General features: G+C 46.2%; 2 protein-coding genes across 16 annotated transcripts in view; both read left to right on the forward strand.

The window, feature by feature from the left end:
* Positions 1-38: 38 nt before the first annotated feature.
* RPL8 (ribosomal protein L8) lies at positions 39-2970 on the forward strand. The gene is made up of 6 exons (XM_077847807.1): positions 39-193; positions 471-614; positions 697-838; positions 1080-1298; positions 2430-2545; positions 2773-2970. The coding sequence occupies exons 2-6, from the start codon at positions 477-479 to the stop codon at positions 2929-2931; spliced, it is 774 nt and encodes a 257-aa protein (XP_077703933.1). The 5' UTR covers positions 39-193; positions 471-476; the 3' UTR covers positions 2932-2970.
* Positions 2971-3074: 104 nt separating this feature from the next.
* ZNF34 (zinc finger protein 34) overlaps positions 3075-27024 on the forward strand; it is a 33098-nt gene continuing 9148 nt past the window's right edge. For 2 of the 15 annotated variants that reach the window (XM_077847804.1, XM_077847806.1), the window contains exons 1-4: positions 9158-9197; positions 12100-12186; positions 12498-12624; positions 13043-13162. In XM_077847804.1, coding sequence (XP_077703930.1) covers positions 9195-9197; positions 12100-12186; positions 12498-12624; positions 13043-13162 — 337 coding nt within the window. In that variant the 5' untranslated portion in view covers positions 9158-9194. Of the gene's footprint in view, positions 3099-4182; positions 4253-5067; positions 5149-5367; positions 6723-9157; positions 9198-9250; positions 9394-10066; positions 10153-11649; positions 11700-11861; positions 11981-12099; positions 12187-12497; positions 12625-13042; positions 13163-15583; positions 24259-27024 lie in introns of those variants that run through there. The other 13 variants (XM_077847793.1, XM_077847791.1, XM_077847792.1 and 10 more) reach the window with 13 other exon arrangements.

A 27024-nucleotide genomic window follows, 5' to 3' on the forward strand; every position in this document is an offset into this window, starting at 1 on the left:
GCGCCAGCTGTGCCCCGCGGGTCCGGGCTCCTACTGCGCCTGCGCAGACGCTCCTGCGGTCGGAAAGCGCGCCAGTCCCAGCGTGCACCGGGCTTGCGGCCGGGCCGGAAGGTCGTGCGGCTCTCTTCCCCGCCCCGGAAGATAAGGCGGCAGCCGCCGCCGCGTCCCCTCTTCCCGCCGCGCTCGGCAGCAGGTAGGACGTGGTTGTGGAGGGCGGCCCGGCGCCATCCGCCGCCATCCGCCGCCATCCGCCGCCATCCGCCGCCATCCGCCGCCATCCGCCGCCATCCGCCGCCCTGGGGGCCCGCTAGGCGCCCGGCGGGACCCTTGAGAGGGTTGGGGCGCACGGCCAGGGATGGGGGCGCGGAGGGGTCGGGACCTGGAGGGAGGCTCCCGGGGAGCTGGGACCCCGCGGCCAGGGTGGCGGGGGCGCCTGGGCGGCCTGGGCGCTGACCGCGAGTCGTCTCCAGACCGCTATGGGCCGCGTCATCCGTGGGCAGAGAAAGGGCGCCGGCTCCGTGTTCCGCGCGCACGTGAAGCACCGCAAGGGCGCTGCGCGTCTGCGCGCCGTGGACTTCGCCGAGCGGCACGGCTACATCAAGGGCATCGTGAAGGTGCGGGGAGCCCCCGTCCCGGGCGGTGGAGGACCCGGGGAGCCCCGCGCGGACCCGCCGCTCATGCTGCCTCGGCCCGCAGGACATCATCCACGACCCGGGCCGCGGGGCACCCCTCGCCAAGGTCGTCTTCCGGGATCCGTACCGGTTTAAGAAGCGGACGGAGCTGTTCATCGCCGCCGAGGGTATCCACACTGGCCAGTTCGTGTACTGCGGCAAGAAAGGTGAGGCTCTTGTCGGGACGGGGGTCGGGGTGGGTCGGGGACGGGTCCTGGCCTGGTGGGGGGGGGGCGGGGGGGCGCGCGCCCTGGCGCAGAGGAACGTACGGGCGGAGCTCAGGACCTTGGGGTAGGGTGTTTGCTAGCACCAGCCTGGTCAGGTAGGCCTGGGACGTGTTGGGCGCCGGTCGCTGCGGAAGAAGGCTGCAGGGAGCCGAGCTCCTGACCGGGGCGCTTCTCCTCGCAGCCCAGCTCAACATAGGCAATGTGCTCCCGGTGGGCACTATGCCCGAGGGCACCATCGTGTGCTGTCTGGAGGAGAAGCCTGGTGACAGGGGCAAGTTGGCCCGAGCCTCCGGGAACTACGCGACTGTCATCTCCCACAACCCGGAGACCAAGAAGACCCGAGTGAAGCTGCCGTCCGGTTCAAAGAAGGTCATTTCTTCCGCCAACAGAGCCGTGGTGGGTGAGTGGCGGCGGAGTCGGGCGCGATGGGTTTGCCTGTGAGCAGTGAGCGGCGGGACCCGGGCTGCTACCCTGTGGGGTGGGTTCAGCGGGTCTCTCCGTCGCTGGTTGGGACGTGGGTGAGGCCGGACCCCGATTCGTTAGGCAGACTTCTCTGGGCTCTGGCTTCACCCGGGATTCCACACTTGCTTCTCCTACACCCATGGGGTTAATAGTCTTTTTAGGGGCAGGTGACTTTCTTTAAGCTACCTGGTAATTACTTTAAGGGGATTTGAAACCTGGTTTGTTTGTTTTGCTATTCTGGCAACTTTGAATTGTGGCAAACCCGAAGAATAGTTTCTTTTTTTAAGATTTAACTTTTTTTTAAAGGCTTATTTTTTAACTTTTTTAAAGATGTTGTTTACTCATGAGAGATACACAGCAGAGGGAGAAGCAGGTTCCATGCAGGGAGCCCGATGTGGGACTCAATCCCAGGAGCTCAGGATCACGCCCTGGGCCGAAGGCAGGCGCTAAACCACTGAGCCACCCAGGGATCCCCCTAAAAGGTTCACTTGAGAGAGTACACACACAAGCTGGGGAGTAAGGGCAGAGGGAGAGAATATTCAAGCACTTTCCGCCCTTTAATCTGCAAGTAGTGAGATCATGACCAGACCCAAGAGCTGGACACCCACCCCACTCAGTTACCGAGGTTCCCCAGCCAAGGAACGTTCTTGAGTATATGCTTACAAAATAGGTAAAACTGGTTGCTGTACGTGACTGACTGGGTCAGCCTTCCTGTTGGCATTTGGAGGTTAGAGCGAGTGACCTGCCCACCAAGACAGGTCAAAGTTGGAGGCCTTCCTGGAGAGTCATGGGTCAAATTAGCTGTTACAGACGTTGTGGGCAGAGCCCTGGCTTGACTGCCCCAGCAATCCTCAAGAAACTTGAGGTCATTTGCTAGGCTGCAGGGGGGCTTACTGTGTGGTGGTAGTTGGCAACGTGTTCCTGAGATTTGGGAACACTGACGGTGTGTGAGTACGTTAGAGTGCTGAGTGTGAGGCTGGGTCACTGGTAAGGATGTTCTGCTTGATAGGGTCTTGAGGTGCTGGGAGTGTATGGTGCACTTTCCCAGGGTTTCTGGTCTTCCCGACAGGTGTGGTCGCTGGAGGTGGCCGCATTGACAAGCCCATTCTGAAGGCTGGCCGTGCTTACCACAAGTACAAGGCAAAGAGGAATTGCTGGCCACGTGTGCGGGGTGTGGCCATGAATGTAAGTAGCCCAGAGATGGGCGGTTGGGGCTTTCAGGGATTGGGGGTGGGAGGCTAGCTGGACTGGTCCTTTCCTGCAGTGTCTCTCCTGTGATAGAGGGTCTGTAGAGTGAGGCTCTAGGTTACAGTTTAATGGCACAGGTCAGTCGATCTGCTCTTAACCCAGGTTCTGAGGTAGGTGAAGTCCACACCCCAATATTAATGTCTGCCGTTTTCTTCTGTCTGCAGCCTGTGGAGCATCCTTTTGGAGGTGGCAACCACCAGCACATCGGCAAACCCTCTACTATCCGCAGAGATGCCCCTGCTGGCCGCAAAGTGGGTCTTATTGCTGCTCGCCGGACTGGGCGTCTGCGGGGAACCAAGACTGTGCAGGAGAAGGAGAACTAGGCTTGAGGGGCTCAATAAAGTGTGTCCTTCTGCCACCAAGTTGTGCTTGCCTATGGTTTCAGAGGGAAGGGCCCTTGCTTGGAGGACTGCCATGGAGCTTTTGATGTAGGAAGGAGGAAGATGAAGTTGGATGCACCAGGAAATTGTGACAGCTCTGGAGAGAAGAGGTGGGGGTGCTACTGGGACACCCCCTCCTGTCCACCAGCTGCACAGGGAGTTGAGGATCCCACTCATGTGCATTAACTTCTCTTGAGAACTTGGGGAATCTGGGTGAGGGGGTGGACACTTAGGGGTGAGAGCAGTACTCCCAAAACCACAGGTTGGAGAGCCAGGAAGCCCTCCTGCAGTGGGAGGAGCAGGATGGAGTCAGATTAGTTTCTCAGACCCAATGGGCTTCCTGTGCCACCCCTGGTACCTGGTCCTAAACTTGGGTAGATGATGTGGAGCCAACCTGGCACGGAGATGGTAGTGGGGCTCTTTAGTGCCTTGGGGCTCCCCGGAGCCCCCTGCCAGTGCTGCTTTTGAGCCAGAGCAAAAGCAGGGGCTGTGGGCCACTGTGCCTAATCAGTTGCTGAGAGAAGGAGGTTGGGGGGGGGGAGGTGGTGGGTGGCTGGCTGACATGCAGTGCTCCTGGTATGCACTCCACGAGGGCCTGAGAACCAGTCTGCCCCCTCGGTTGTGAGGCTGTGGCTGCCAGGTGGCTCCTTGATGTCAGGGTCCACACTTGTCTAGCATGAGCCTTGCCCCCAGGTCTCGCCTTCCTCCTCTTCATTTATTACCCACTCCACTTAGGCCATGGTGGAGCAGAGAGGAGGGTGAGGTTTACGCATGAGCAGAGGGTCTGGGCTTGGTTCCCTGGACAGCAAACTAACCTGCCATTGTTTTACCCTTCTGAATAAGGTGGCCATCAGGGAGGGTTTGCTCCAGCAGCAGGTACCCAAGGAAGCCCTCCCCCTGGAGCGCGCGAGGCTCAGGGTGGGAGTGGGTTCAGTGCCCCCGTGACCCGGTGACCACGTGGCTTCTCGGCCTAGCTAAAAGGCCCGATCCCTTGGTGCCAGCGCCCTCCCCGGCGAAGAGCGACGTTTTCATAGAAAATCAAAGGCCTCCCCCCGCTGCCTGGGTTCGGGGGTTCGGGAGCGTCAGGTCGTGGCTCTGGGCTGCCACCTAGTGGCCGCGCCTTGCGTGTCCCGCGCCTCGAGGCGGCTCACGATCGAGACAAGGAGGCCGTTTCCCAGAGCGGCCCGCGGGGGGGTGGCGTCACTTCCGGCGGCTTCCGATTGGCGCGGAGGGCGCGGCGGGCGGCGGCTCCTCGGCGGCTGAGGTGAGTGTGGGCCGGCGGGCGGCGGCGACCGGCCCTGCAGTCCCCGCGCCGCTGCGACCCGGCCCCCCCCGGCAGCCTGCTCCGGGAGGCCCCCGACGGCTCTCCGCCGCCGGCCCCGCCCGAGAGCCCCCTCCCCGGCCGCCGCCCGGGCGCCGCTCCCCTCCCCGGCCCACGGCGCCGAAGGCCGCGGCCGGCCTCGCACTCGTGCCCCGGCCCGGGGGCCCACCCCCTGTCCCTCCCGCCGCCTCCCCCGACACTCTCACCCCCCGCCCTGCCCCCTATCCCCCTCCCCTTCTCCCCCCCAGCTCCCATCTCCCTCCGCCCCTGCTGTGTAGCTGGGAGCAGTCGAGGCTGGGGCGCTCCTTGCCGTCCTCTTCTCCGCGTCTGGCCTCCCCGCCCCTTGCAGCCTCCGCTCTCCCTCCTCACCCTTTGCTGCTGCTGCTCCAGTTCCTCTCAGCAGGCAAATTGTTTCTCTTCTTAGAGGCTTTTATTCAAGGTCTGACATTTAAGACTTTTTAAATAAAAAATGCACCGTGTTTTTGTGCTTTGAAAATACATTTAAGGAAACTTTTTTTAAGGATCTTACTCATTTGAGAGCGTGCATGCAGGAGCCGGGGGAGGGGCGGAGGGAGAGGCCGACTGCTGAGCAGGGAGCCCGTGGGGCGCTGGATCCCAGGACCCTGGGATCATGACCTGAGCCCGTTAACCTCAGCCACCCAGGCGCCCTTAAAAACAACAACAAAAAAAGTTTCCAGCCGCAATCGCAAGGTCTAGAGCTAGCCTGGGGCCTGCCCCTCTCCCCACCCTTTTTTATAATTCAGGCTCCATGCGAAAGTGGGACCTGCCCTTGGCACCCAGAGATGAAGACCCACGTGCTCTACTGACCCAACCACCAGGTGCACCCCTGTTGAGGTGGAAGAATGCTTTTAAGGAAAGGAAAGCTGTTGAAGTGAAACTGCTGTTAGACTCAGGGTCCCCAATCCCATTTGCTTCCCTAAGCAACCCTTATTTTGAACAATATGCTTTGTGCAGTTTTTGTTTAGTTTTTGTTTTTTTTTTAAATTTTATTTATTTATTCATGACACACACAGAGGCAGAGACACAGGCAGAGGGAGAAGCGGGCTCCATGCAGGGAGCCCTAGGCGGGACTACATCCTGGGTCCCCAGGATCACGCCCTGGGCTGAAGGCCGTGCTAAAACACTGAGCCACCCAGGGCCGCCCAGTTTTTGTTTAGTTTTATTGACTGTAATTGATACACAAGAATTGTATAAATTTTAGATGTACACGTTTGTTTTGATATATGCATGCATTGTAAGATAATCACATTCAACCTAATTAGCATGTTCCTCATCTCACCTAGGTACAATTTTTCTTTTTTGGTTTTTGTGAGGATATTTAAGACCTATCCTCTTGGCAAATTTTTCTTTTTAAAGATTTATTTACTTGACACAGAATGAGAGCACAAGCAGGGGGAGTGGCAGAGTCTCCCTAAGGCAAGGAGCCCAATGGGGGTCTCAACTCCAAGACCCTGGGGTCATGAGCCAAGCTGAAGGCAGACTGAGCCACCCAGGCGCCCCCCTCCCCCTTAGCAAATTTCATAGTTACAAAACAGTATTGTTAACCGTAGTCACAATGCTCTATATTAGATTTCCAGAATATACTCATCTTGCAGAGCTGAGAGTTTGTGCTCTTAGCTGCATCTCACCATTTTCCCCAAGGCCCAAACCTTGGTAACCATCCATTCTTCTCTCTGCTTCTCTGATTTCGACTCTCTTGGATACCACATATCAGTGAGGTCATGTGGTATTTGTCTTTCTGTGTGTGGTTTATTGCATTTAGCATAACGCCCTCAAGGTTCATCCATATAGTAGCGAATGGCAAGATTTCATTCTTTAGTGGCTGAGTACTATTCCATTGTGTATATACTACATCCTGTACCCTCTCATCTATTGTTGGACACTTAGGTTGATTTTTTTTAAGGCACCTCCACCCTGTTTTCCATAACTGTTGCACCAATTTACATTTCCACCAACAGTGCACAAAGATTTTCTTTTCTCTACGTCCTTACCTCACATATCTTTTGCATTTTGATAATACTCATTCTGACAGCTATGAGGTGAAGCTCATTGTGGTTTTTATTTGCAATTAGGTTGATCACCTTTTCAGGTACCTGTTGGTCATTTGTATGTTTTTGTGGGGAAATTGAGGTTCTTTGCCCCTGTTAAATTGGATTTTATAGTTTTTCCCCCCGTATTTAGTTGTGTAAAGTCCTTATGTATTTTAGATCTTAATTCTTTTCTTTTTTTTTTTAAGATTTTATTTATTCATGAGAGACACACAGAGAGAGGCAGAGACACAGGCAGAGGGAGAAGCGGCCTCCCTACGGGGATCCTGATGTGGGACCTCATCCCAGGACCCCGGGGTTGCGTTCTGAGCCGAAGGCAGACGCTCAGCCACTGAGCCACCCAGGTGCTTTGGTGCCCCTAGATCCTAATTCTTAATTCCTAATCAGATACATGGTTTGCAGATATTATCTCCCATTTCTTTTTTTTTTTTTAAGATTGATTTATTTATTCATTTATTCATGATAGATAGAGGCAGAGACACAGGCAGAGGGAGAAGCATGCTCCCTGCTAGCCCGACGCGGGACTCGATCCCGGGACTTCAGGATCGCGCTGGGCCAAAGGCAGGCACTAAACCGCTGAGCCACCCAGGGATCCCCTTATCTCCCATCTCTTATATGCCTTTTTCACTCTGTTGATTGTTACTTTTCTGTCAGCACGTTTTCTTATACCTCTACACACTTACTAGTGTTTTAAAATCTACATTCAGGGATCCCTGGGTGACTCAGCGGTTTAGCGCCTGCCTTGGCCCAGGAGGTGGTCCTGGGGTCCCAGGATCGAGTCCCGTGTCGAGCTCCCTGCATGGAGCCTGCTTCTCCCTCTGCCTGTGTCTCTGCCTCTCTCTGTCTCTCATGAATAAATAAATAAAATCTTTAAAAAATAAATAAAATCTACATACATAGGGGTATCTGGGTGGCTTAGTGGTTGAGCATCTGCCTTCGGCTCAGGGCGTGATCCTGGGGTCCTGGGATCGAGTCTCACATTGGGCTTCCCACAGGGAGCCTGCTTCTCCCTCTGCCATGTCTCTCCCTCTTTCTCAGTGTCTCTCATGAATAAATAAATAAAATCTTTAAAAAATCTACATACATAATGTAGTATTGATACTCTACACTTAGTGGTTTCACTAATCCTTTTTTGTTTTTAAAGATTTTATTTATTTATTCATGAGAGACATAGAGAGGCAGAGACACAGGCAGAGGGAGAAGCGGGCTCCATGCAGGGAGCCTGATGTGGGACTCGATCCCCCGGCCTCAGGATCATGCCCTGGGCCGAAGGCAGGTGCTAAACCACTAAGCCACCCAGGGATCCCCTTTTCCTTATGTCTTTAACATTTGCGGGAGGCCTGGATGGCTCAGCGGTTGAGCGTCTACCTTTGGCTCACTCAGGGTGTGATCCTGGGGTCCTAGGATTGAGTCCTGCCTTGGGCTCCCTGCAGGGAGCCTGCTTCTCCCTCTGCCTGTGTCTCTTTCTCTCTCTCTGTGTGTTTCTCATGAATAAATAAATAAATATTTAAAAATATTATAGCTAGTGACACCTGGGTGGCTCAGCGGTTGAGTGTCTGCCTTCAGCTCAGGGCGTGATCCGGGAATCTGGGATCGAGTCCCATGTTGGGCTCCATGAGAGGAGCCTGCTTCTCTCTCTGCCTCTCTCTCTCTCTGTGTCTCTCATGAATAAATGAATAAAATCTTAAAAAAAAATATTATAGCTATAGGGCAGCCTGGTGGCTCAGCAGTTTAGTGCGCCTTCGGCCGGGGTCGCGATCCTGGAGTCATGGGATTGAGTCCCATGTCAGGCTCCCTGCATGGAGCCTGCTTCTACCTCTGCCTGTGTCTCTGCCTCTCTCTCTCTCGTGAATGAATAAATAAAATCTTTTTAAAAATGTATTATAGCTATTAAAATAATATGGGAAATACAGTACATCAAAGAAAAGTTTAATTTTACTCCAAAATTTTTCTGTACACCACAAAATTAAAAGACAAGCTGCAGAGTGAAAGGTATTTGCAAACATACTTAATACATAAGAAAAGATACACAGAATATATTTTAAAGTAAAAAGACCATTTATTTTAAGAAATGAACACAGGATGACTTGGGAATTCATAAACAATGAAATCAGTCTAATAAATATGTGAAAAGATCTTCAATGTCATTGAGAACTAAAGAAATGCAAATTCAAGACTTATCTCTTCACAATAGCAATTTTTTTTTTCTTTAAGATTTTATTTATTTGCTTATGAGACACACACAGGCAGAGGCACAGGCAGAGGGAGAAGCAGCCTCCACTCAGGGAGCCCAATGTGGGACTTGATCCCGGGACCACGAGATCATGCTCTGAGCCGAAGGCAGGCACTTAATCACTGAGCCTCCCAGGCGTCCCTGAATTTTACTTTCCTGTAGAAGATCAGTTGTGTTGGTACCATTTTGATAGCATGCCATTATGTCCTTATTGCAGGCACAGATCTGTTCATTAATTTCTTTGCTATGCTTACGCCTCACTTTTGTTACCATAGCCTTACAGTAAGTCTTGATGTGGTAGGGCGTGCCTCTGTCTACCTTAGTTCTTTTTTAGCATTGCCTTGGTAATCTGGATCATTACGATATTGAATCATTTTGATCAGATTTTATGTTATGTCCTGTTGCAATTTTGGTTGTACAGAATTAATAGATTTACTTGGGGGATAATTGACATTTTTATGATATTGCATCTTCCTGTTTATGAGCACTGTTTCTCCATAGGTCTTTTTGATGTCCTTCAATAAAGTTTTACCATTTTGTCCCCAGGGTCTTGGATCACACTCTGATAACTGTTGCTGCATATATGGTATGTAGGATTATGTCCCCTTTTTCTTTCTTTTCTTTTTTTTAAGATTCTTTTTATTCATGAGACACACAGAGGCAGAGACACAGGCAGAGGGAGAAGCAGGCTTCCTGTGGGGAGCCTGATGTGGGAATTGATCCTAGGACCCTGGGATCACGCCCTGAGCCAAAGGCAGACACTCAACCACTGAGCCACCCAGGTACTCCTCTTTCTGTTCTTAGAAATATTTCTTTTTCTTTTTTTTTTTTTTTGAAATATATCTTTTTCCATCTCTTTTCTGCCCCCCATTGGACTTACCAAATGTTTTTGTGTTTTAACAGCACTGTTGAGAGATTATGTTGTTTCTTTAAATCGAGTATCCTTTATTTTCTTCTTTTCTTGAATTACTTTTTTTATTTTTTTATTTTTTATTTTATTATTTTTTTTAATTACTTTTTTTAGTCTGTGTTTAATTTTTTATTAAATGTTTAGATCAGGGGGATCCCTGGGTGGCTCAGGTGTTTAGCACCTGCCTTTGGACCAGGGCATAATCCTGGAGCCCCGGGATCGAGTCCCACATCGGGCTCCCTATATGGAGCCTGCTTCTCCCTCTGCTTGTGTCTCTGCCTCGCTTTCTCTCTCTCTCTCTCTCTCTCTCTCTCTGTGTCTCTTGTGAATAAATAAAATCTTAAAAAAAAAAAAGTTCAGATCATTTATTTCAGTCTCTCTTGTCCTAAAATAAGAGCACTAAGAATGGACGTTTTCCCTTATGTAACCTCCTTTTCCATTTCTATGTTTTTCTTGGGGGGGGGGTACTTTTCAAAAAACATTTTATTTATTTATTAGAGAGAAAGTGTGCGCATGCCCATGAGCAAGGGGAGGGGCAGGGAGAGAAGCAGACCATTTCAGGACCCCGCGATCATAACCTGAGCTGAAGACAGAGCTTAGGTGACTGAGCCGCCCAGGCACCCCTGAGGGGGTATGTATTTATCAGATATCTCCAGTATAACAACAGTGGTCAGCGAATGTTTTGCCAGATGGTATCAATGTTTGGAATTTGTTGAAACTTCCATTGTTGCCTGGTTTGTGGTGCTCCTTAATCTTTTTTTTTTTTTTTTTTTTTTTTATTTATTTTTTTTTTTTTAAATTTTTTTATTTATTTATGATAGTTACAGAGAGAGAGAGAGAGAGAGGCAGAGACACAGGCAGAGGGAGAAGCAGGCTCCATGCGCCGGGAGCCCAATGTGGGATTCGATCCCGGGTCTCCAGGATCGCGCCCTGGGCCAAAGGCAGGCGCCAAACCGCTGCGCCACCCAGGGATCCCTCCTTAATCTTTTTGAATGTATATTTTGGAAAATGTGTAATCTCTATGTTTTAAGTACCTATTCTCTACTTGTTCCATTCATTTCTGAGGGAAGTGTGTTGAAATCTCTGGTTCCAGGGGAGGTTTGCCAGTTGCTCTTTGCTACTTCAGTTTAGTATTGGTTTCTACATTTCGAGTTTGTTGTTAGATATGCATTTGTCTGTAAGTACAGGTTTTGGGTGGATTTTCCTTGTATTAATATGTATTATTTATTTTTGTTTCTATTAGTGATTTTTACTTTCAGTTCTTTTTTTTTTTAATTTTTTTTTTTAATTTTTATTTATTTATGATAGTCACACACACACACACAGAGAGAGAGAGGCAGAGACACAGGCAGAGGGAGAAGCAGGCTCCATGCACCGGGAGCCCGACGTGGGATTCGATCCCGGATCTCCAGGATCGCGCCCTGGGCCAAAGGCAGGCGCCGAACCGCTGCGCCACCCAGGGATCCCTTTACTTTCAGTTCTGTTTTGATGGTATAAATATTGCGAAACCACACATAGCAATTGTATATTAAGCTCACAAGCATCACAATGGAGGGAAGAAGCCAGAGTGTAGACAGCACAGGTGCTTGATAAAGTTCACCAGAAGCACACCTGATGTGTGTTGGTGGAAGTGAATGGAGGCGTACCCTTAGGAGTTCAGGAAGGAAGCAGTGCCTGCAGGGGCAGGAGGGCCGACTTCGGTGCTGGTTCTGTGGGCTTGGGCCCTTTGTGACTGCCCCTTGAGCGTGTGTTCAGGATTTGTTGAGACTTCTGCATAAATTTCATATTTCAATAAAGAGCTTTAAAAGTAAAAGGTAGGGGTGCATGGGTGGCTCAGTTGGTTAGGCATCTGCTTTCGCTCAGGTTGTGATCTCAGGGTCCTGGGATCAAGCCCCGAGTCCAGCTTCCTGCTCAGCAGGGAGGCTGCTTCTCCCTCTCCCTCTGGCCCTCCCCTGCTCTTGGTGTCTCTCTCTCTCTCTCTCTCTCTCTCAAATAAATAAATAAATAAATAAATAAATAAAATCTTCAAAAACAAAATAAAGAAAAGGTACATCGTTAACAGTTTTATTTTATTTAGCGTTTGTGTTGTTTGTCGTCTATTCAGGCTTTCTGTGTTACTGTATTTTAGGTTATGCAGGAGCATTGTGTGTGTATCAGAGACTCTTGTGCTTGTAGTAGGTGAGTTTAATCCTCTTATTTCTTACCATCATTCAGACACTGAACTTATTTCTACTAGTATTGTATTTTTAAGTGTCTATACTTTTGTTCTGTACCTTGTATTGATTTTTTTTCCACTTTCACTCAACACTTAATAAGTTGTCTTTATTCTTTCATATAAAGTGAATCTTCCTACTAAATGAGGCAGCTTGATGTGTCAAGAAGGTCGAGGGGAACAGATGGCCTGAGGAATTGTGCACACATTCCTGTAGTGGGGGCACGGTTGTGCAGGGCAGCCCCAGGTAGGGAGCAGAGTCTTCCTGGGAGACTAGCTGTGTCCTGATGGGGATGACAACGGTCCTGAAGCTGCCCACAGAAGGGGCCAGGCTGGGCCTCCATGTGTTCTTCTCTTTTCCCTCAGCACCAGTGTGACTCACCACTGATTTCTCTCCTGGGAAGCCCAGGGTACCAGGTTATGGAGGCTTTGCACCTGTCTGCTCTGCCCCAGGTGAGCATCCGTTTTCCCTGAGAGGTCTGCAATCTCCAGATAGGGCTTCCTTGCCTGCTTTGCTTCAGCAGACACTGTCAGCCATCTTGGTCTGGGATGTTGAGCAGAAGAGGGGTGATCCTGGGACTCCCTCAGCCTTCCAGAGTTACTGGCTTAGTGGCCAAAGGTTCAGGCCACTCACTCTCCTTGGCCATACTAGGGCATCAGGCTCGTCACCCCTGTGCTGCTATTCCTGGTATGCTTCTGGTGCTTCTGCCCCCAGGGCCCACTCTAAGCTGCACCTGGGCCTGCAGCAGCCCCTGTCATTCCAGGCTGAGGTGACCTTTGAGGACGTGGCCGTGCTATTCTCCCGGGAGGAGTGGGGCCGTCTGGGCCCTTCTCAAAGGGGCCTCTACAGGGATGTGATGCTGGAGACCTACAGGAATCTGGTCTCCCTGGGTAAGGCCCCTCACCAGGATGCTGTTCAGGGGACAACCCTGGGGATGGATGGCTCATCAGGGGCTGGGCTGGGGGCCTCACCCTCTGGTCCTTGACAGGCCTGGTCTTTGCAAAGGGAGGGCCAGGTGGGGCGGGTTGGTGGTTCTCTCCTCTAAGCTCCCAGATAAGACTGCCTCCCTGCCGCAGGCCCAATCCATTCCTAGAGGGAGTGCATACCTCTAGGTGGAGAGAGCACCCTGCATTCTTGTTCCAATGCTCAGATCTCATCTTCATGACCATCCCAACCTGCCAGAGTGTCCAGACTTCCCAGCTCCCCACTTTGCCTGTGCTTCTCCTTCCTGCTACAGTCCCAGATGAGGTTCCACTCAGTGCAGCCCTGCATCCTTGGCACCAACCCTAGGCCCCATTTTCTTCCCAGGAGCTGGACCTGCAGGTCCCAAGCCTGGGGTGATCACGCAGTTGGAGCGAGGGGATGAGCCATGGGACCTGGATGCACAGGGCGCCAAGGGGACAGAGCGACTGAGAGTCAGTGTCTCAGGTGCGTGAGGGGGGGCCACTTCCTAACAGTTGCTCAACAGGCATTTGTCAGAGTCCAAGGTGTGTGGTTAATGACTCGGGCATTTAGAACAAGGTGCATCAGGGCCAGCATGGTAACCCTAGGAGTGGCTGATGTTGAAATCCAGGTCACCCCCATCAGCCTGGGTGCCTCAGTGTGGTGATTCTTGAGCTGCATCTTCTAGGAGAGTGAAAGGGGGAATTGTTGGCAGAGAAGAGGGAACGCTGGACCCCATGGAGCCCTGCCCTTCAGAGCTCATGCCCTATGAGGAGGGTCAGATAGGGCCATAGTGATGGAGACCATCACTTCATTCTCCTTGTCTACATTATCCACTTGACAGTTATAGACCAATACAAAGAAGAGAGAACGTCTAATCAACCACATACCAGTGTGTTCCGTTGTGCGCCTGTTGTCCCCTTTCTTATGCGGCCTGTCCACATCCATATATGAATGTTGCTTCTTTTTTTTTTTTTTCAAAGATTTTATTTATTTATTCATGAGAGACACAGAGAGAGAGGCAGAGACACAGTCAGAGGGAGAAGCAGGCTCCCTGCAGGGAGCCCAATGTGGGACTCAATCCCAGGATCACCCCTGAGCCATAGGCAGACGCTCAACCCCTAAGCCACCCGGGCGTCCCTGAATGTTGCTTCTTGACAGGAATGCAGTGATCCCTTGTGTACTGCTGTCATCTCCTTTTTCACTCACTGAGTGTCCATTTTTATGCCCACAAGTCTCAGTCACTGCTTTTGCTGGAAGTGGCAGTGGGAAGGGTGCTCTCTAGTTTCATTGCTGTGGACAACTCTGATAAGCATTATTTTGCACGTGTCTTGATGATGTCCTAAGAAGCAAGTACTGGCTAAAAGACTTGAATTTCTGTTTTGTGAATTTATTTATTCAAATAACAATACTTCCAGAACCAGGATAAACCCTAAGTTTATAACTCAGTGAATTTTTATAAAAAATCATCTTGTAGAGGATCCCTGGGTGGCTCAGCAGTTTGGTGCCTGCCTTTGGCCCAGGGCGCAGTCCTGGAGTCCCGGGATTGAGTCCCACGTCGGGCTCACAGCATGGAGCCTGCTTCTCCCTCCTCCTGTGTCTCTGCCTCTCTCTCTCTCTCTCTCTCTCTATGTCTATCATAAATAAGTAAATAAATCTGGAAAAAAAAATCTCAAAAAAGAAATCATCTTGTAAATCAAAATGCGAACGCTTTCTAGCTCCCAGAATGCCCACTGGGCCTCACGTGTCATTTCCCACTGCTCCTCATAGGGTCCCTCTCTAACTCCTGGATGCCACTCTGCCCATTAGCTCTGTGTCTGGTCAATTCGGGTATCTGAGGGCTGCCATGTTGTACAGCATACATTCTGTTCCATCGCCATACAGTGTTCTGTCATATGAATATGCCACAGATTATTTCCATTCTTTTTTTTTTTTTTTTTATCTCCATTCTTGTTGATATTTGGTTATCCTTATTTTGGGATTGTTGTGCATGTTTCTCTTGCTCACAGAGAATGCATTCTGGTACCATATTTCTGCAGTTGGAGTTGGTGTATGAATGGCTAGTCAAGGAACCAAGGAATGGAGGCTTAAGGGTATCAGGAAGTATTCTGTATGGCATCTTGAGTTTAAGGGGCTGATGGTTAACTGGGTTGCCTCTCAGGTCTCTCTCCCTCTCTTTTTTTTTTTTTTTCTTTCCAAGATTTTATTCATGTATTCATGAGAGACACACAGAGAGAAACAGAGACATAGGCAGAGGAAGAAGAAGCAGGCTCCATGCAGGGAGCTCAGTGTGGGACTCGATCCCAGGACCCCGGAATCACACCCTGAACCAAAGGCAGATCCTCAACCACTGAGCCACCAGGCATCCCAATCTCTCAGGCCTCTTGAGAAAAGCCCAGAGAATGGGTTCGGCCTGCTAAGGAGGGCTAAGGGTCTTGGTGTACTCTGCAGTCCATGGTTGGCATGACATTAGCCCTCTCTGTCCTGAGGAGGCAACTGGTTTTTCTACCATAAATTTTGGGAGTAGATTTGCTATTGTGAGGTGGCCTTAGACTCAATTCTTTGTCAGATGCCCTCCATGACTTTCAGGGCCCCTCTGGTCTCTATGGTGGTATGAAGCTTCCATCTTCTGTACTTTTCTGATGAGGACCTACATCCTACAAGCCCCACTTAGGCAGAAGGCAGGCAGAAGAATTGGTCAAGCCTGGGTTGAAATACTTGTACTGCTGTAAGATTGCAGCCTTAGGTGAGGTCGTTAAGCCTCTAAGCTACCGGCTCTCATCTCTGCAAGGTGTTGTGACTTTGGAGATGATGGAATTGATACTGTACAGGTGGTGGGTACCATCTTCCTATTTTCCTTCTCAGGTCAGGACAGGTGGTCCTAAGATGTAGTGTTTGTTGTTCCAGGTCATGGGGCCAGGACTGAATTTAAGGAGTTGTCCTCGGAGGAGATGCTTGATAGGGAAGAACTGGATCAACTCCAGGGGGCTGTTCCCCAGGGACGTGATCCTGAAGAGATCCCTGCATGGAGCAGGGAGCCAGAGGAGAGCCTGGACAAGCATATGGAGCAGAGAGACCTGAGGCCAGTCCCACTGACCAGTGAGGACAGCATTCAGGAGTCTGGGGGAGGCCTCAGGTTTCGGTCAAGCCCTGTCTCTGATCAGAGACCTCACAAATGCGATATATGTGAACAGAGTTTCGAACAGAGATCATACCTCAATAACCACAAGCGTGTACACAGGTCAAAAAAGACAAATATTGTCCATGATTCTGGGGAATTCTTCAGTGCAAATTTAGTTGTTAAAGAAGATCAGAAAATTCCTCTTGGGAAAAAATTACATTATTGTGGTTACTGTGGGAAGGCCTTCAGGTACAGTGCTAATCTTGTCAAACACCAGCGGCTTCATAGTGAAGAGAAGCCCTACAAATGTGATGAGTGTGGGAAAGCCTTCAGCCAGAGCTGCGAGTTCATCAATCACCGAAGGATGCACTCAGGCGAGATCCCCTACCGTTGTGGTGAGTGTGGGAAGACATTCAATCAGAGGCCCAACCTCATGAAGCATCAGAGAATTCATACTGGGGAGAAGCCCTACAAGTGTGGTGATTGTGGGAAACACTTCAGCGCCTATTCTTCCCTTATATATCACCAGAGAATCCACACTGGAGAGAAACCCTATAAGTGTAACGACTGTGGGAAAGCCTTCAGTGATGGCTCAATCCTTATCCGACATCGCCGGACCCACACTGGGGAGAAGCCGTTTGAGTGTAAAGAATGTGGCAAAGGCTTTACCCAAAGTTCTAACCTTATCCAACATCAAAGAATTCACACTGGTGAGAAACCCTATAAATGTAATGAATGTGAGAAAGCCTTCATCCAAAAAACCAAACTTGTTGAACATCAGAGAAGCCACACTGGAGAGAAGCCCTATGAATGTAATGACTGTGGCAAAGTCTTCAGCCAGAGCACACACCTTATCCAGCATCAGAGGATTCACACAGGAGAGAAGCCATACAAGTGTAGTGAGTGTGGGAAGGCCTTCCACAACAGTTCCAGACTCATCCATCACCAGAGGTCTCACCACGGAGAGAAGCCGTACAAATGCAGTGATTGCAAGAAAGCCTTTAGCCAGGGCACTTATCTCATCCAGCACCGGAGGATCCACACTGGCGAGAAGCCCTACAAATGCAGCAAGTGTGGGAAGGCCTTCCGGCACAGTTCGAACATGTGCCAGCATCAGAGGATTCACCTCCGGGAAGACTTCTCGAGGTGATCATGGAGGAGGATTCATGAGTTCCACTATGTACTTCTTACATATGACCCACCCCACCCTCTTATTTATTGTCCACACAGTGTTGTTACAGATGACGGGCGTTTCTAATTAAAAACAAGCAACAAAAATTCTTTTCTTAAACCAAAAGCAGTGCATGTTCATTTTAGAGAAATTAAGAGGATTAAGCAAAAAGAAGTTCTCCCCCACTTAGGAAAAGAATCTGTCACTGCTGATATAAGTTTCCTTTCACACATAATTAAGAGCATTTAAAAAAGGAAATACTGTGTGCTTGTCATTGTAGCACATAGGATCTTCACCTATTGCTATTCTTTAATCCTAGAAAACTCACACTGGAAAGAATTCTACATATTTACATGTTTTTACGTATTGTAAATTTAAAAGATTAACATAGTCATACTTTTCTGTGTGTCTTTGTAATAGAGTTGATAATTGCCGTTTTCATTGTGGTATATATGCATAACATAAAATTTACCATTTTAACCATTTTTACATGTATAGTTCAGTGGCATTAAGTACATTCACAGTGTTGTATAACCATCACTACTGTTTTTTTTTTAATTGAAACAAAGTCTATACCCATTAAACAATAACTCCCCTCTTTTCCTCCTCTTAGCCGCTGACAATCTCTGTTCTGTTTTCTATGAATTTGCCTATTCTAGGTTCCTCATAAGTGGAATAATACAATATTTTCCCTTTATATCTGGCTTATTTCACTTTGCATAATGTCCTCAAGGTTCATCCATTTTGTAGCCTGTATCAGAATGTCATGCTTTTTTATGTCTGAAAAATATGACTTTGTTCGTAGATACCATGTTTTGTTTATTCACTCATCTGTTAATAGACACTTGAGTGTTTCTGCCTTTTGGCTGTTGTGCATACACTGCTGCGAGTGGGTGCACAAGTATCTTTTTTTGACCTTTTTGGGGGTAGGGGAGAGAGTGCATGAGCAGTGGGGGTGGAGGTAAGGGCAGAGAGAGAAAGAGAATCTTAAGCAGGTTCCACAACCATGGCAGAGCCCTATGTGGGGCTTGATCTCATGACCCCGAGATCATGATCTGAGCTAAAATCAAGAATTGGTTGCTTAGTCAACTGAGCCATGCAGGCATCCCTTGGATCATTACTCTCAATACTTCTGGGTGTAATTCTGGGAGCGAAATTGCTGGATCATATGGTAATTCTTCTACCTTTACCTTTTGAGGAACGGCCAGACTTTTCCACAGTGGCTGTACCACTTTACAGCCACGTACCATTTACCCTTGTACATTCCCAGCAGCAACGAATAGAGGGTTCTAATTTCCCTACATCTTTATCAACACTTGTTATTTATTTTTTTTTAAATAGTATCCATCCTAATGGGTGTGAAATGGTTTCTCATTGTGGTTTTGGTTTGTATTTTTCTGATGACTAATGATGTTGAACATCTTTTCAGGCACTTATTGACCATTTGTCTGTCTTCTTTGGAGAAATATCTGTCCAAGTCCTTTGCCCATTTTATTTTATTTTATTTTTATTTATTTATGATAGTCACAGAGAGAGAAAGAGAGAGAGGCAGAGACACAGGCAGAGGGAGAAGCAGGCCCCATGTACCGGGAGCCCGATGTGGGATTCGATCCCGGGTCTCCAGGATCACGCCCTGGGCCAAAGGCAGGCACCAAACCGCTGCGCCACCCAGGGATCCTGCTTTGCCCATTTTAGAATTGGGTTTTTAATTATTTTTTAAGTTTTGAGGTGTAGGAGTTCTTTGTGTATTTTCATGGTGGTCCCTTATCAGATATGCGATTTGCAGATATTTACTCTTATTCTGTGAGTTCTATCTACTCTTGTGTCCTTTGATGCACACAAATTTTTAATTTTTATGAAGTTTATTTTTTCTTTTGTTGCCTATGCTTTGGTTATCATAACCAAGAAACTGTTAAATGCAAGGTTAGGAAGATTTGCCCCCCCCTCCCCTTTTATTCTGAGTTTTATAGCTTTAGGTCTAAGGTTTTGGTCTTGGATCCATTATAAGTTGACTTTTATATATGGTATCAGGTAAGGGTCCAACTTCTTTTGCATCCAATTTTCCATACAACATTTTTTGAAAAGACACAGTTATCCCCGTTGAATAGTATAGGCATATCTCAGAGATAGTGTGTGTTCAGCTCCAGACCACTCTGATAAAGCAGATATCTCAGTAAAGCAAGTCAAATGAATTTCTGATTTTTCAGTTCATATAAATGTTTTGTTTACACTACAGTGTGTATTAAGTGTGCAGTGACATATCTAAAAATACAGTGTACAAACCTTCAACACTTTATTTCTAAAAAATGGTATCTGAACTCTCAGCAAATCATAATGACTGGTTATAGGTTCCCATAACAAATATAATAGTGAAAAAGTTTGGGGGATCTCTGGGTGGCTCAGCGGTTTAGCCCCTGCCTTCTGCCCAGGGCATGATCCTGAAGTCTCGAGATCAAGTCTCAGGATCAAGTCTTGGGATCGAGTCCCACATCAGACTCCCCGCATGGAGCCTGCTTCTCCCGCTGCCTGTGTCTCTGCCTTTCTCTCTCTCTCTCTTTCATGAATAAATAAAATCTTTAAAAAAATAGTGAAAAAGTTTGAAGTATTGAGAGTATTTGTAGTATTCCCAAAATGTGACAGACAAAAAGTGAATAAATTGCTGTTGGAAAAATAGTGCCAATAGACTTGGTCAACATAGGATTGCCACACATCTTCAGTTTGCAAGAAACACAATAAAGCAAAGCACAATAAAACCAGCTATGCCTGTATTGGCTTAGGCTACCATAAAAATACCACAAACCTGGTGGCTTAAAATGCAAATTTATCAAAAACAAATTTGACTCTCATAGTTCTGGAAACTAAGTTTGAGATCTAGGTGCTGGATGATTCAGCCCTAGTGAGGGTTCTCTTCCTGGCTTCAATACAGCTGCCTTCTCACTGTGTCCTGGCATGGGAGAGAATATCTCAGATGTCTCTTCCTTTTATAAGGGCATCAGCCCTATCAGATTAGGGCCCCACCTTTTTCATCTCATTTAACCTTTATTACCAGTTAACAAGCCCTATCTCCAAATACAGTCGCATTGGGTTAGAGCTTCAACATCATGAATAGTAGGGTGGGACAGAGGGGAAACACAAACAGTTCATAAATGGTCGTGGCACCCTTATCTAAAATCAATTGACCATACAATGCAGGGGTTTATTGCTGGGTTCTATTCTGTTCATCTGTCCTTATGCCAGCACCATATTGTCATTTTCTGTAGCTTTATAGGAAGTTTAGAAATCAGGAAGGGAGTCCTCCATTTTGTTCTTTTTCAAGGTTATTTTGGCTATTTGGGATCCCTATCTGGGATTCCATATGAATTTTAGGATGGGATTTTCTATTTCTGCAAAATCACAGCTTTTGATAGGGATTGCATTGAATCTATAGATCAGTTAGGATGGTATTGTCATGTGAATCCATCAAGCCTTCCATGAACATAGGATATATTTCCATTTGTTTAAATGTTCTTTTCTTTTTAAAAGATTTTATTTATATATTCATGAGAGACACAGAGAGAGGCAGAAACACAGGCAGAGGGAGAAGCAGGCTCCCAGCAGGGACCCGATGTGGGACTTGGTCCCGGGACCCTGGGTTCATGGCCCGAGCCAAAGGCAGATGCTCAACCACTGAGCCACCCAGGGGTCCCTCTTAATTTTTTTTAATTAATGGAATGCAACTAATTTTTATGTCCTGGTTTTGTATATTGCTATTTTGCTGAATTAGTTTGTTCCTAAGATTTTGTTTTGTCTTGTTTTTTTCTTTTTGGTGTGTGTAATCTTTAGGGTTTCCTCATATAAGGTCATGTAATCTGTTAACACAGATAGTTTAACTTCTTTTCCAACTTGGGTGCCTTGTATTCACTTCCCTTGCCTAATTGCTCTGGCTAGAATTTCCAGTACTTTCTTGAATAGAAGTAGCAAAAGCGAGCATCCTTTACTTGTTCTTGATCTTAAAGCCTTCAGTCTATACCATTATGTATTATATTAGGTTTTTCTATATGATTTTTACCATGCTGAGGACGTTTCATTTTATTTCTGGTTTATTGAGTGTTTTTATCAAGAAACTGAAGTTTTACCAAAAGCTTTTTTTGTATCCGTTGAAAAGATCAAGTAGGGTTTTTTTTTTTGTTTGTTTCATTCTGATAATGTGATCAATTACAATGACTGATTTTGATGTTAACCATTCTTTCATTCTGGGGATAAATTCCCCTTGGTCATAGTGTATAATCCTTTCCAATAGTCTATTGAATTTTCTTTGCTAGAATTTTTTAAAAAGGTTTTATTGATTCATGAAAGATATATATAGAGAGGCGGAGACACAAGCAGAGGGAGAAGCAGGCTCCCTGTGGGGAGCCCAATGCGGTATTTGATCCCAGGACCCCTGGGTCATGCCCTGGGCCCAAGGCAGACGCTCCAATGCTGAGTCACCCAGGCATCCCATGGTTTGCTAGTATTTTATTGAGGATTTTGCATCAGTAGTCATAAGGGATAGAGGTACCTAGTTTTTGTTTCTCTGAGGGTAATCTGAGCCTCATAGAATGAGTTAGGAAGTTTTACTTCCAGTTTAATTTTTAAAATATTTATTGTGGGGGAGAGGCAGAAGGAGCCGACTCCATGCTGATCGTGGAGCCTGATGTGGGGTTGATCTCATGACCCTGAGATCATGACCTGAGCTGAACCCAGAGTTGGATGCTTAACTGAGTCATCAAGCCACCCTCCACTTTAATTTTTAGAAAGAATTTGTGGATTAGTATTCTTTTTAAAATGTTCAGTAAAATCGACCAGTGAAGCCATCTGTGTTGGGCTTTTCTTTGGTGGGAAGATTTTGATCATTGATTCAATCTTCTTACTAGATACAAATCTATTCAGATTTTCTCCTTAATGAGTCAGTGGTAGATTGCGTGTTTCTAGGAATTTGTCCATTTCATCTAGATTATCTAATTTGTTAGCATACAGTTGTTCATAGTATTCTTACATAATCCTTTTTATTTCTGTGAGGCTGGTCATGATGACCACACATTTACTTCAGTTTTTTAATAATTTAAATTTTATCTATTTACTTAGCTTAAAAGTTTGTCAACATTGTTGATCAATTCAATGAGCTAACTTGAAGTTTGTTGATTTTCTCTATTTCTGTATTTTTAGATCATTATTTCCACTCTGATCTTTACTATCAACCTTCTTTCTATTTGTGTTTAGTTTGCTTTTCCCTGGTTCCTCCTCCTCCTCCTCCTCCTCCTCCTCCTCTTCCTCCTCTTCCTCCTCCTCCTCCTTCTTCTTCTTCTTCTTTCTTCTTCTTCTTCTTTCTTCTTCTTCTTCTTCTTCTTCTTCTTCTTCTTCTTCTTCTTCTTCTTCTTCTTCTTCTTCTTCTTCTTCTTCTTCTTCTTCTTCTTCAGAGAGAGTGGGGGGTGGGGGAGGGACAGAGGAAGAGGGAGAGAGTAATCTTTAGTAGACTCCACACTCAGTGTGGAGCCCAACATGAGCCACATCAAGAGTCAGATGCTAAAAAAAAAAAAAAAAAGAGTCAGATGCTTAACCAACTGAGCCACCCTGGCACACTTTTTCCCCCTAGTTTCTTGGAGTGTACAGTTAGGTTATTGATTGAGAACTTTAACAAATTAATTAGTTAATTAATTTTAAAATAGGCACCTCGACCAGCATGGAGCCAAGTGCAGGGCTTGAACTCAGGACCCTGAGATCAAGACCTGAGCTGAAGGCAGATGTTTAACTGACAGAGCCACCCAAGCACCCCTTCATGTATGCTTTTAAAGTTTTAAATTTCTTTCTATGCACTGCTTTCACAACATCCCATAAGCTTTGGTATATTGTGGTTTTGCTTTCATTCATCACTAGGTATTTTCTACATTCCCTTGTAATTTCTTCTTCTGCTTACTTGTTGTTTAAAAGTTTGGTTTAGGGGCATCCCTGGTGGCTCAGCGGTTTAGCGCTGCTTCAGCCCAGGGCATGATCCTGGAGACCCAGGATCAAGTCCCACACTGGGCTCCCTGCATGGAGCCTGCTTCTCCCTCTGCCTGTGTCTCTGCCTTTCTCTGTGTGTCTCTCCTGAATAAATAAATTAAATCTTAAAAAAATTTTTGGTTTAATTTTCCAATTTTTCTTCTGTAATTAATTTCTAGTTTTATTGTAATTGGAAAAGATAATTTAGGATTTTAAAATTTTTAAAAGATTTTATTTATTCATGAGAGAATAAAATAAAACCTTTAAAAACAAAAACAAAAAAAAACCCAGAATTAAATAAAATATGTTGCGACTTGCTTTGTAGACTGTACTATGGTCTAGAGAATGTTCCATGTGCACATGAGAAGAATATGTATTCTGCTGTTGCATGGAGTGTTCTGTAGATGTTTCTTAGGTCTAATTGGTTTTAGTGTCCTTCAGGTGGTCTTCTTTCCTTGTTGATTTTCTGTTTGGTTGTTCTATCTATTATTGAAAGAGGAGTATTGAAGTCTCCTATCCTTATTATAAGAACTTTTCTCCCCCTTTTAAAACTGTCATTTTTGCTTTGCATATTTTAGGACTCTACCATTAGGTGTGTATGTGTATGTATTATAATATTTTCTTGCTTTTTATCTATAATTTCTTTCTTTGTCTCTTCTAATCTTCTAACTTTTTTTGTCAACATGTCTCTGTCTGATAATACTAGAGCCATTTCAACTCTGTTCTTAGTTACTGTGCATGAATTATATTTCTTCATCCTTTCAACTTCTTTGTGTCCTTATTGCTAAGGTGATCTTTCATAGACTGCATGTAGTTGGATCCTGATTCTTTAAAATCCAAACTGCCAATCTCTGCCTTTACTAGGATAGCTTAATCCATTTGTATTTTATATGATTACTGATGAAATATTTACTTCTATCATCTTATCTGTCTTACGTATGTCTTGTTTTTTCCCCCTCTATTTCTATGTCCATGCCTGTTTTTTTGTACTTGTAGTATATTATTCTAATTCCTTTCTTTCTTTTTCTGTATATGTGTATATTTTTAGTTATTTTCTTTGTGGTTACTGTGGGGATTATTTTAAGCTTATAACAGCCTAGTTTGAATAATACTGATGTAATTTTAGTAGTATAAGCATTCTTCCTATTTATCTCCGGCCTTCTCTCCTTATATTGTTATTGTCACAGACATTTATCTGTTTTATGCCCACCAACATAGACTTATGATTATTTTATGCATTAGAATATTAAACCATGTAGGAAAATAAACCATAACAAAAGTTAAGTAATATAACCTATTTAGTTCATGTTATTTTGTCCTATGGCTTTGAGTTACTGTTTCATGTCCTTTCATTTCAGCCTGGAGGACTCCCTTTAGCATATTTTGTAAAGCAGGTCTACTGGTAATGAACTCTGTCACCTTTTCTTTATCTGGAAATGTCTTAATTTCATCCTCAAGAATGAACGATAGTTTTGCTGGGTATTGAATTCTTGGTTGACGTCTTTTTTCCTTTCAAACTTATTAAAACACCATCCCACTTCTTCACTACCTTCTGGCTTCCATAGTTTGTGAAGAGCAATCAGCGATTTATCCTACATAGGCTCCTTGGTGCATGTGGATTTGTTTGTTGCTGCTTTCAACATTTTCATTGTTTTTTTTTTTTTTCTTAAGATTTTATTTATTTATGAGAGACACACAGAGAGAGGCAGAGACACAGGCAGAGGGAGAGGCAGGCTCCCTGTGGGGAGCCCAATGCGGGACTCGATCCCAGGACCCTGGGATCACAACTTGAGCCAAAGGCAGATGCTCAACCGCTGAGCCACCCGGGTGTCCCTCAACATTGTCTTTGGAATTTAACAATTTGACTACAATATGTCTCAGTGTGGATCTCTTTTAGTTTATGAACTGTTTGGACTCATTGAGTTTCTTGGACAGGCATATTCATGTCATCTCAGGTTTTGGAAATTCATAGCCATTATTTCTTCACATATCTTTTTTGCTCATTTCTTTCCTTCTTGGAATCATATAATGTATACATTGGCAGTTTTGATGGTGTTCCATAGGTTTCCTGGATCTATTCATTTTTCTTCATTCTTTTTTCCCTTACACTGCATAATTTCAATTGTCCTGTCTTCAAGTTCATTGATCCTTTCTTCTGCCACATCCGTTGAACTGCTCCAGTGAATTTTTTTCATTTCAATTATTGTACTTTTGGCTCCAGATTTTGTTTTGTTTTGTTTTGTTTTTGGAAGTTCTGTCTCTTTATTAATATTCTCATTTTGTTTATGTATCACTTTCTTGCTTTCCTTTAGTTTTTTGCCCATGGCTTCCTTTATGTCATTCAATGTATATAAGACCATTAATTTAATATCTTTGACTAATAATTCTAGTGTCTGGACTTCTTCAGGAATGGTTTCTATTTTTTCCCTGTGAATAGGCCATACTTTCCAGTTTCTTAGCATATTTTTAATACTTTTAGCTGAGAACCAGGTGTTTTGAGTGTTATGTGTGGTGATTCTGGAATTCTAAGCCTTCCACTCCTCCGAGATTGCTGAGTCTTTCTTGTTGATGGTGGAAGCCATCTTTGACTTTTTCAGTTTGTTTGCATAGTGTTTATTCTTCAACGTATTTGGTCCTTGAGGTCTCAGTTCCACTGTGTGGTCATCCAGCACTCTGAAGATTTCTTTAAGTGTCTGTCTCCCAAAAAAGGGAAGAAACAAGTATCCCTTTAATCCCTCTACAAGTACTTGCTTATATTTAAGCAAATGCTTTCCAGGGTGGTTGTACCCAATACTGTATCAGATATATGTCATCAGCACCTGATCATTGGAATACATTATCCTTCCATGATAGGATGCAAAGTTGAGGAGAGCACAGTCTGACTTCCGTACAGCCTCCCTGTACTGGATGTTGTAATTTTAACTTCTACTTGCTAATGAAATAGGCATGACTCTTGGCTGGTATTGCATTTGACTGTCTGATTACTCAGGAAAGTTGTATCTGTGTGTGTGTGTGTTTTAAAGATTTTATTTAGGGGATCCCTGGGTGGTTCAGCGGTTTAGTGCCTGCCTTTGCCTGGGGCATGATCCTGGGGTCCTAGGATGGGGTCCCGCATCAGGCTTCCTGTGTGGAGCCTGCTTCTCCCTCTGCCTGTGTGTCTGCCTCTCTCTCTCTCTCTCCATGTGTCTCTCATTAATAAAAAATAAAGATTTTATTTACTTATTCATGACAGAGACACAGGCAAAGGGAGAAGCAGGCTCCCCTTAGGGAGCCCAATGTGGGACTCGATTCCTGAGTTCCAGGATCATGCCCTGAGCCGAAGGCAGAGCGTAACTGCTGAGCCATCCAGGAGTCCTTGTGTTGGCTTTAATAAGAACCATCTCTTACATCCCCTGCCCTATCACTGCTAATGGCTCTGATGCTTTCTTGTTGGGTTAAGAACTCCTGCTCTGGGGATCCCTTCCTCCTATCAGCATGAATGTCCCTTAAGCCAGTGGCACCCCAAGGGACTGTGGCATTGAGGGGAGCCCTAGAGCCATGGGTGGGAGGGCTAGTGGGGCAGGAGGTGTGGTGGTCCAGTGCAGTCTGAAGAAGCGTATTTACTGGAAATACATGGAAAAAAACACACTAGTGGTTTTCATTGTGCAAAATCGGAAAGCGGATGGTTTGACAAGTTTTCTTGGCTGTTTGGTTTTGGCTGACGAGGGCTGGCACCATGAATTGGTGCCACACTTTCACAGGGGCCAAATGTCAAGCTCATCTAAGGATGGGAGGGAGCACAGGCAAAGGGACTTCTTGGTTCTTGATGTTTCTGCCTGGCCACTGGGACAGTCAGGCCTGGGTATCTGGTGGGTTAACTGCCTGCAACTGTCCCCTTGCCTCTTCAGCTTACAGAGTCAGAAACCTGAGTTGTCAGCCTGCTGATGACAGAGGGCCTTTGGGAGCAGTCATCTCAGACCACAGGCTACTTGTTAATATCTCTGGGCAGTTACCAGTCAGGAGATGAACTGCTGGTGTCAGAGGATCAGACAGGGGAGGGCCCTGGCCTGTTAGGGGAGA

The sequence above is a fragment of the Canis aureus genome, chromosome 14 (genome assembly GCF_053574225.1).
Source record: "Canis aureus isolate CA01 chromosome 14, VMU_Caureus_v.1.0, whole genome shotgun sequence".
Lineage (NCBI taxonomy): Eukaryota > Metazoa > Chordata > Mammalia > Carnivora > Canidae > Canis > Canis aureus.

Coding starts and splice junctions, on each gene's coding strand:
- RPL8 (XM_077847807.1), top strand. CDS start 477: ATGGGCCGCGTCATCCGTGGGCAGAGAAAGGGCGCCGGCTCCGTGTTC. Junction 615..696: donor ACATCAAGGGCATCGTGAAG/GTGCGGGGAGCC, acceptor CTCGGCCCGCAG/GACATCATCCACGACCCGGG. Junction 839..1,079: donor CGTGTACTGCGGCAAGAAAG/GTGAGGCTCTTG, acceptor TTCTCCTCGCAG/CCCAGCTCAACATAGGCAAT.